At 44.8% G+C, this 10,597-nt stretch overlaps 1 protein-coding gene across 9 annotated transcripts in view; it reads left to right on the forward strand.

Moving 5' to 3' along the window:
• LOC107381282 (SH2 domain-containing adapter protein F) overlaps window positions 1-10,597 on the forward strand; it is a 176,046-nt gene that overhangs the window by 165,116 nt on the left and 333 nt on the right. For all 9 annotated transcript variants that reach the window (XM_054731884.2, XM_054731883.2, XM_054731882.2 and 6 more), the window contains one exon: window positions 8,317-10,597. This exon is cut by the window's right edge and continues 333 nt beyond it. In XM_054731884.2, the coding sequence (XP_054587859.1) occupies window positions 8,317-8,503 (187 nt within the window). In that variant the 3' untranslated portion in view covers window positions 8,504-10,597. The remainder of the gene's footprint in view (window positions 1-8,316) is intronic.

Consider the following 10,597-nt stretch of genomic DNA (forward strand, 5'->3'; position numbering starts at 1 on the left):
GCAGCAGGCTCAGGCCTGTGGGTGTGGTCCGCCGCAGGTGTAAATATAAACATTTAAAGTTTCCTGTTTCAGAGGCGGCATTAAAATTTCTCTGGATCTAGCTAACAGGACTCCCTCTGGCTGCATCACTTCTGATTCAGCAGAAAAAATATTTTTTCTCAAAGCCTAAATAATTTATGTATGTGTACATTTCTCTTTAGAACCAGTTCCTATTGTGTTTTTCTAAACCTTTGTTCAAAGGAGGCTCTAAGCTGCAGTGTGCTCTTTAAACTGAGTCGTAGGAATCCTGAAGAAGCTGTTTTCAGGCTGAGAGGTTGTTTCTGTTTAAACTGAAGTTGTTTTGTCTCAGTGACACAGGGCTTAGCCAATAGAAATGCACCATTTCCCCCTCTGTCAACCCTAAAACGTCTCATGGCCAGAAGCAGAGAAGTATTCAGATCTGCACAGAGCTGACACTAGGCTGCCTCTTAATGGGTGAAGACGAATGCCGATGCTGAACATCAAGGCTGCACAGTTAAATTTTTCTCAGTTCTGTGTTGACAGAATGAATAAAAGGCTGATAAAACACCTGCTGCAGAACTAAAACTCATCCACATAAAGTAGATTATCCAAATGGTTTCTGCTTCTAGGTGCGTGCATGTGTTTATTCTGCACGTATCCGCTCCCGGGTTTCAATGAACATCTTGTTGTGACCTTGACATCAATCAGAGAACAATCTGTAGGAATGACAGGCTCCACCACCCTGCAGCCAGAGGTGGCTCTGAGTTCAGAAAACCCTCCTCAGCTGCTGCTGCCGCAGAAAATGAGAGGAAACCCAAGGTGAAGAGCCTCCATGTCTGAGGTTACTGAAAAATGTATGAGGCCACGAGGTGGCACAAATGTGTGCTGCATTATTGATAAGGACAGGCGCTGCTAAGACCTCCAGCCTCTTGGATCCTCAACAGAAAATGTTTTCGTCAGTTTTGCAAGGCTTACCTCTTTTTTTAATCGGTCTTTTCTGCCCTTTAATATTTGAAACAGTTTAAACTCTGCTACTTTCCGAGAGCTCAGTGACGTCTTTATTTCTCACCTCAAAGATGCATTACAGGGTATCCGCGGGTCCTTAAAAAGTCTTAAAAAGTCTTAAATTTGCTTTTCCAAATTTAAGGCCTTGAAAATCCTTAAAAATGACAAATAATCCTTAAATCCAGTTTCCAAAGGTCTTAAATTACCAAAGACCCAAAAAACAAGATTATTTTATTTCTATAAAAATTTTCGTGAATTTCTAGTTAGTGGTCAGCATTTTTTGTGTACAATGTTGGCGTAAGCGGAACCGTACACATTCAGTTGGTTGTGAAAGGGGGCTATTTTTAGATGAGCACATTAGCTGGTTAAGCTAGTGGGAGTTTGCGCCAAGGGGAAGTGCAAGTTTAATGGTAACTGGATGGCTAATCCCACGTTCACGACGTGGTTAGCACCGGCTCCAGGCAATAGCTGGGAATTATAGCTTAAATTTAATTTTAAAAATAGCTTAAATTTGGTCTAAGTGGCCTTAAAAAAGGTCTTAAAAAGTCTTAAATTTGGCTCCCTTAAACCTGCAGATACCCTGCATTAGCTGTTTCCTCTGTCAGAGACATTGTCAGAAGATGATGAACTAATAAAAGTGATCCTACAGGTCAGAAAATGTTTGGACATGTTTGGATTCATCAGGGGTGGAGTGGAATTGCAAAGTGTTGATATAGTTTTACAAACATGATTCATCCTCCCAATAATAAGACTCAGGCTTTACAAGGTCACCACTTCTGTAAGGGGTCATAATCATTTTAGCGGATGACTTCGTCTGTCCTGATGCCGTGTATTCATAACTTAGAGAGCGTCGCTCACAAAGCAATCCAATATGCTGAAGGTGGAGATAAGCTGTCAGGCTGTTCCTGCTCAGAGAGCTACTCGCTTCAAATCAAAGTCATAAACCTCAATAAACGCGACAGCAGAGCTCCCTGGTGAGATTCATCCTGATTACACAAATAGAGGGTCCACAAACACAAGGATATGATACCCCTACAAAGGCCTGTCAAGTTAAAAAAAGCTCCATATCCATTTTATCACCGTTACCGCTGTGCCTCTTCGTTGTGCTAGTTTGTCTCTACGGGGCTGCAACACGATGAGGCGCTCCGAGCACCAACCGGAAAACCAGCTGGCAATCTAAAAAGTATGCTATTGATGTGTTTGCCATTTTAAGTGTAGTTCTGTTTAACCCAACGCCTTCCAGCTCCCCTTCATCAAATCTGATTTGCAGTTTCTGAAATCAGCTCTGATGGCACCACTGGCAGGATCATCAAACTGGAGAGAGGTGCAGCGGGGTAACTTGTGTCGTTCTTGTTGAATCACTATCAACTCTTTAACGACACCCTCAGATACGGGAGCCAGAGAAGAAGAAAATATCATTTCTATAGCGCCTCTCAAGATAAAAATCACGAGACGCTTCACAAAAACAAGAAATGTAAAAATATAAAAGAATTTAGAAAATGTTTAAAAATATATTTAAAATGAGCAAAAATAGGCAATTGTGATTTAAAAAATGTTAAGAAAGAGAGAGAGTGAACAGGAAAGAGGTAAATCAGTGGATCCTGAGGAAGGTGGAATAGGTGGGGAGAGCAGAATAAAGAGAGAGAGGTGAAGAAGGTCATACAAAAGCCAGCTTGAACAAGTGAGTCTTCAGCTGCTTTTTAAAGGAGACCACTGAGTCCACTGATCTCAGGCTCAGGGGGAGAGAGGTCAAGAGTCTGGGGGCCACAGCAGCAGATGATCTGTCACCCTTGACCTTTAGCCTGGTGCTGCACAACCAGTAGGCTTTGATCACTGGACCTCAGGGACCTGCTGGGGCTGTAGGGACTAAGAAGATCACCAATGTAAGATGGTGCTTGTCCATGTAAGGCCCTATAGACCAGAACCAGGATCTTGAAATGAACCCTGAAGTTGACTGGCAGCCAGTGAAGCTGGAGGAGAAGCGGGGTGATGTGGGTGTGTTTGGAGGACTTGGTCAGAAGCCGAGCACAGGCGTTCTGAACCACCTGTAGACGGTTCAGGGAGGTTCTGCTCAGACACGTGAAAAGAGAGTTACAGTAGTCTAAGCGTGAGGAGATGAAGGTGTGGAGAACTGTCTCAAGTTCAGAGCGGGACAGAATGGGGCTCAGCTTAGCAACATTCCTGAGATGGAAGAAGGAGGAGCCAACAAGAGAACTGACATGAGAATCCAGGGTGAGAGCTGGGTCAAAGGTCACGCCAAGATTCCTGACAGAAGGTTTGGTGTGGGAAGCAAGCTGACCAAGAGAGTCTCTGACTTTGGGAACCAGCTTGTCTGGGGCACAGATGAGGATCTCAGTCTTATCTTCATTCAGCTGAAGAAAGCTCCCACCATCCAGGCTTTGATAGAGTCTAAGCAGGTGTGTAACAGCTGCAGCTTAGACATCTCATGGGGCTTAAAGGAGATGTACAGTTGGATGTCATCTGCATAAAGATGGTAGGAGATTCCTTTTAAGGGGCTCAGGATGTGCTGAAGAGGAAGCAGACAGAGGAGGAAGAGCAGAGGCCCCAGCACAGAACCTTGTGGGACACCATGGGTAAGAGAGGTGGTGGAGGACCTAAACTTGGAGACGGCCACAGAAAAGGAGCGCTCAGAGAGATAAGAGGAGAACCACTCCAGAGCAGATCCTGATAGGCCTACCCAGTCTCTCAGCCTCTCCAGTAGCAGGTGATGGTCAACAGTGTCAAAGGCTGCAGTCAGGTCCAGCAGGACCAGAACAGAACAGTCCCCTGCATCACTGTGGGTCAGAAGGTCATTAGAGACCCTAAGAAGAGCTGTTTCAGTAGAATGAGCTCTACGAAAACCTGACTGGAAGCTATCATAGATGTTATGTTCATCAAGAGCAGCTGTGAGTTGTTTAGCCACAACCTTTTCCAAGATCTTGGAGATGAACGGAAGTTTAGAGATGGGTCTGAAGCTGCTATGGAGAGAGGGGTCGAGACTCGGTTTTTTAAGAAGCGGGTGGATTACAGCGTTCTTAAAGTAAGCAGGGACCTGACCAGAGACCAGAGAAGCATTAATTATAGAGAGCACGCTGGGACCGATGGACTGAAAAGCACTTTTAAACAAAGATGAGGGTAAGATGTGGAGGGGGCATGCAGAGGTCTTCATAGAGTTAACTAGTTTGGTTAACTCAGGCAAAGAAACAGGAGCAAAGCTATCTAGGATGATGGGCCTGGTTGGAGTCAGGAGAGGCGGCGATAAGCCTGAAGGAGAGATGCTAGATCTAACCTTATTGACTTTGTCCACAAAGAAAGACAGAAAGTTCTCACAGTCTGTAACAGAGTGGATGGAGGCTGTAGGAGAGGCAGGAGAGACGATGCTGCTGATGGTGTTAAACAGCACCTTGGGGTTCCCTTTGCTCTGGGACACCAGGTTGGAGAATTAGGAAACCCTAGCGTCTCTTACTGCAGAGTTAAAGGATGTCAGAAGCTCCTTTAGGGCAGCAGATGGACGTGGAGATGGGTTTTCTTCCACAAACGCTCAATTTTTCTGCATTGGCGCTTCAGGCTGCGAAGGCTGTCATTAAACCAGGGAGTAGGGTTCACTGCAGGACCTGATCTGGTTCTGACAGGACAGATGTTGTCCAGGATGGAGAGGCAGTGCTCGTTGAACTGAGAAATATAAACGTCCCCAGGACAAACACTGTCAGCATTTAGACTCGGGGTAGAAACAAGGTCCAGAGTGTGTCCCACTCAGAGGGGGTAATGCATTGGCTGCCAGTCAACTTCAGTTAATCAGAGGTGCAGTAATGGAGCAGTCTTGATAGTTTTGTTTACTTCAGTTTTATGGCTCTGCAAAAACCTGCTGTGCTCTGACTTATCTTGTCTATAAAAAAGCCTTTTAGCTTTGAAATGCTTCCATTAATTTCCATCAGTTTCCATGTAAAGTGCTTAGGAGTCCACATTCTTGATGTTTTTACTGTTATCTCGAAAATTGCAGTGATCGTAAAAGCAGGACTGGTTTATTCTGATTAAATCAGTATTAATGTATTCTTATCTTTGATAGATGCTCTTACATTGAACCCATTACCTGCTATTTCCATTGTTGTTTTTTCTAATTTCTTTTGTGCACCGGGGAGAAAACACAACCAGGCTTCCACATCCAATCATGTGATAAGCAAAGGCTAGACTTACATGCCTAAAGGCAAGTATTACTCCTGTTCCTCACTGGTAACAGGCTGCAGCCATGTGCATGCACTTCTGCAGACATCTCATCAACCTTGGTAATGCTCTTTTCTGTTTATTTTGATGATGATGATGAGGATGATGATGAGGATGATGGTGGTGGTGGTGGTGGTGGTGATGATGATGATGATGATGGTGGTGGTGGTGGTGGTGGTGATGATGATGGTGATGATGATGATGATGATGGTGGTGGTGATGATGGTGATGGTGATGGTGATGGTGGTGATGATGATGATGATGATGGTGGTGGTGGTGATGATGGTGATGGTGATGGTGATGGTGATGGTGGTGATGATGATGATGATGATGATGATGGTGGTGATGATGATGATGATGGTGATGATGATGGTGGTGGTGGTGGTGATGATGATGATGGTGATGGTGGTGATGATGATGATGATGATGATGATGGTGGTGGTGGTGATGATGATGGTGATGGTGGTGATGATGATGATGATGATGATGATGGTGGTGGTGGTGATGATGGTGATGGTGATGGTGATGGTGGTGATGATGATGATGATGACAGGAGTCATGCCTTACACATTTGCCATGCTCAGCATTGACCACTCACTCGTGAAACATCGTAATGCTTACCTGTTGTCTCCCTGTTTTTATTTAAGCCAGAGTTCTCCTTCAGATGAGGGAACACGTGAAAGTGTGTGGAGCAGGTGAAAGTTCAGGTTGAGCTGGAAATGAGCACATGCCTGAATGTGTTTGAGCCCAAAGCAATCTGAAGCTGTTAGAAGCTTGAGCAGATGATTGAAGAGCTATTATCGTAAGGTGAGTGATCCTAAGTGGACATTTACAGGATAAAAGGAATATTTGTGTAGCAGCCCCCAACCTCCCCCGAAGCTGCTGTTTTATTTAACACCCCACCCCCAAAAGAGCATTTCTGTTGGAAAGCTGGAGACTTCTGGCAGGCTGTAAAGCGTATCGATCAAAGCTTCTTGGACACAGCGAGCTTTTCATTTGCTCTGCATTTATTGCTGTAGCTTAAGTGATTTATCTTGGGGGTTCATCAGTCTCATCCTCATGCTCTGCATGTGAAACTCAGCACCTTAAGCAGACTGTCTTTTACTCTGACCCCCCAGGCGACTCCAAAGTTATCAGAGCTAATCCAGCTTTCAGAGCACCGTCCATGCTGGAGAAGATGACTACCATAGGAGGGACTGTTAATGAGATCCCGGAGCGTGCAAAGGCCTTTGGAGGGATGGGTGTTCAAAGTGAAAATGAGGCACACAGAACATGATCCTCAAACACCTTAAATACCTCAGCTCAAGTGTTCTGATTGTGTTTTGAATCCGGATTTACATAAATCCGTATTTAGCTCCGAGTTTCTCTAAGTTTTACCACCAGCTAGACGCTGGGAGATCCTTAGAGGTGGGGCTGGGCGATGCAGCCTAAAAATTAAATCTATTTTATATTTTTTAATTCCATGTACAATTTTTTTCCGATTCTCTCTCCTCCTCAATCATTAAGAATAGCAATAAGTACAAAAGGAAGGAACCATGAAGCCAATTTTGTTTTTTATTTAATCACAAGCAAGACAAATGTAACCCTCATTCCTGAGATGAATAAAGAACAAATGAACACCCTCTTGGAATAAAAGTGCCACGCCGGTCGCAGCAACCCCAAACCAGCTCCAAACAACGGAGGATTTCATTCCCTTCTCAGGAACAAACTTCCCACCCTCACCGGTGGCCATGGAGTTGCTGCTGCTGCTGTTTCGTGTGCGTGCGGTGACGTTGTTGTCGCGGTTATGTGAAACTAACGCTACGGAAGCTCCGGGGGCCAAAAAGGCGCTATTACATAAAAATTCGATAAACTTTTTTTAAATTGCCCACAACAAAAAATTCAAATTAATTCATTACATCGCTTTATCGCCCAGGCCTACCTCTAAATGTTAAGACAAATACTTTAAGTTTAGAGTCTTCTGACTTCAGAACACGTTGAAACTATCTGGGTCTCAAAACTCAGTCTGTAAAGCCTAATTTTACTCCAGGATGGTGAGACGCACACGCGTTAACTCTTTTGTATGATTGTCCTGTGTTTGTGTTCTTAATCCATTTCTTTTTTTTTTTATTAAACTGTGTGAAAAAAGAACAAAGTGTTTTTTACCCGACATGTTTTGACTGATGTCTCTAGTCATCATCAGAGTCGCTGGTGTTGGTGGCGTCACTTCCATTTATCCACGGGCAGCTGAGTACGATGTCGCCCTCTACTGCCCGTGTCCTCCTTGCTGATGACACTGTCTTTTGCGTGATACGCTGTGCCTTCAAACTTCTCCGTCTCCTGGGGAGTGTTGCATGTATCTGGTCTAAGATAGTGTGATTATTTAGGGTTTTTTGTATTTCAGAGACTTTTCAACACGGATGCATTTGCTCCTCATTCTCCTCCACCTCTTCATGTGCTCACCACGTCTAAACCCACGCTTCTCATCATTTCCTCCACAAATAAAATGCTTACTGCGTATTCTTATGCTCAAGTCATGGGTGAATAAAAGCTCATATTTCAAAGTTTATCTGCAAGGTATTCAAGCTGCTCCGTATCTTTGGCTCTATTTTTGTTGCTTTGGAGGGGACAAGGGTGGTGATGTTGACAAAGTTAAAGGAAGCAGTGTCCCGACCAATCACAAGCTTGCGTTCTCTGTCTCGTTCGACAGATCTTTAGAAAAGTTGGTTTAACGCCATCCGTCCTTACAAGCCTGCTGGAGAACCCTCGCAACAATGGATAGTATCATCGCATGCCTCCGCTCCGACGCAGAGAGAAGCATAAATTCGGCTTTAGGCAGTCGTGTCTGTCGTGTCCTTGGGCCACAAACGTCACCCTCCTTACCTGCTGATGGTGTTGGGAGGGACTGGTGACGGCCGTTTACAGCAGCCTCACTTCTGTCAGTACTCCCTAGGGCAGCTGTGGCTACATGTAGCTCGTCACCACTAGTGTGTGAATGTGTGTGTGAATGGATGAATGATTCATTGTAGTATAAAGAACTTAGGAGTCTTCTGACTCAGAAAGGTCATTTATCTTCTGTAAACATTTCTTTTCCCCTCCTTCCATCTCCAGGAGTAGCCAGGGCTTCATGCACATGAAGCTAGCTCGGACGAAGGAGAACAAGTACATCCTGGGCCAGAACAGCTGCCCATTCGACAGCGTGCCTGAGATCATCCACTTCTACTCAAGCCGCAAGCTGCCCATCAAAGGTGCTGAACACATGTCCCTGCTGTATCCCGTAGCCATCAGGACACTATAGTGATGCGGGCCACGGACTTGCATTCGTCCCTGCAGAACTCCCATGGCCACTGGCTGACTTTCTGTTTCTCTGGTCAGAACCTTCATCGTGGAAACATGAAACTGCTGATTCTTACTCACCTTGCCGGCCAACAGATTCCTTTTTTGAAGGCCTTCTTTGTATTTTCTCACGCAGACATATTTTGTTTATTGTATTTTATTTTATTTATGATGGACATCTGTTTATCATATCAGAGACTGACCTGGCAAGCATCACATCAGTAACTGTTTAGCACTTGACACTCTGAGAAAAAGAGAGGTACACCGTATCATTGGTCACTGCGATCAGCCCATCTCATTACCTCTTGTACTTTTGCTACTTTTGTTCAGTGACTGAGTTTGTTTTAGACAGGCATTGTTGATACCGTACTTCTTTGTCAAAGAGGACCTTGAAGAGGGGTAAGGGAAGCAACATTTACTGTGCATATTGAGCAAAATTGTCCATGTGGGCCCCATACAGTGGCCAGGGTATTAAAGTGACCGGCTCCAGATGATGAGTCCCGAGCTGCATGGAAACAAGAAGCCTGAGAGTGGTGCAGACTGATCTCTCTGTTGTCACAGTGCATGTTGTCTGCTATCCATCACTGAGCGGGCACATCACACCAATGACAGTGTAAGTACCATGATGGTGAGACAGGCAGGAAGAGCATGATGGATGGGTCAGCCCATCTGACACTGTACAATTGGCTGAGGCTGGGGTCCAATTGGACCAAATTACCCCTGCTACCCCTGTGTGGAATGGCTTTGCATTGGGAAAATGAAATATGCCTGCATTGTCTACCTCAGAAAATCAATTTCTTTTCCCCATCTGCAGATCAATAGGTACAACAGGATTGCAGACATCGATCTGCTCACCCCATGACATTCCCAATTCCTTTAAAGGGTGGTGTTGGGTGGACCGTGTTTCTTCTTTAATACACTTAATCTGAATGATGGAAAATAAAAAGCAGAATGTTTCCCTTTCTTTTGACCAGCAGTTGTATGTGTATCACTGTTATAAAGCTGTGTGATGTCAGTAAGATATTTGCTTGATGCCTTATAATGCATGGGTCTAATCAGTCCAATAGATCTGCTCATTTCCAATTCTGCTTCTAATGATTGTTCAGTGACTGTTACTAATAATGAGGTGATTCTTCATAATGTGCTGATCCTCTGGTTGGCCCATGAGCAGGTTCTGTTCTGATGTGATTGTGGTTTTAAGGACTTTTGCTTCAGCCTCGTTGGCTGAGGTGAGTGTGCACTTACTCTGACCGACAGACCGACCCCCTTCCCTCTGAGCCCACACATCGATCTCGGAGCAGCTTGTCTGAAGCAGATAAACACTTACCTTCAACCTGTCATGCTTCCACTCTGCATTAAAGCCCCCACGTGTGTATGAATGTGTGTGTAACATCAACTTTATGTTCATGCTCGCTGAATGCTTTTTAATTCATATGCAAAGCTTTGTACGAGCTCCAGAGTGTAACGGCGCTGATGCCTGTTCACAACTTGTGGTTTTGGTTTAGTTAAGCAACATAATGCTTGTTTTTTTTTGTCCCATTCCTGCTGTTTGTTTTTCTCCTAGCAGTAATATTTCCTGCTGGCAAGCAGAAGGAGCTGATTGCTCAGAGAACACCAACATGAACTCATTCTAATGAGAATGCATAACGTTATGCTTACGCAACACATTCTCACACCCGGAGCGGCTAAAACTGACGAAGGGTGACCAAGCGTTTGTTTCTGACGCATTGGGAGCCCCGACGCTGTGCCAGAGCGTCACTTTCTGACGCTCGCAGTAAAACGGGGATTCCACCAACATTCAACCTTCCCCTCACCCCCATCCTAACCTTAACCCAGTTTCTCGTTCTAGATTCCCTGTTAAGCGTGTTTGATAAGAACAACTAGGATCAAAGTTTTGCATTCGCAGGTGGGTTAAGGTTAGGATGTGGGTGAGGGGAAGGTTGAAATGCAAGAAGGTAAAGGTCACAATTTGGTGAAATCTCTGCTCTGGTACAGCACGTGGTCACACTTCGTCAGTTTTAGCCGCTGCCACTTCGACCTCAAGGGATAAACCATC

Source organism: Nothobranchius furzeri, chromosome 9, assembly GCF_043380555.1.
Source record: "Nothobranchius furzeri strain GRZ-AD chromosome 9, NfurGRZ-RIMD1, whole genome shotgun sequence".
Lineage (NCBI taxonomy): Eukaryota > Metazoa > Chordata > Actinopteri > Cyprinodontiformes > Nothobranchiidae > Nothobranchius > Nothobranchius furzeri.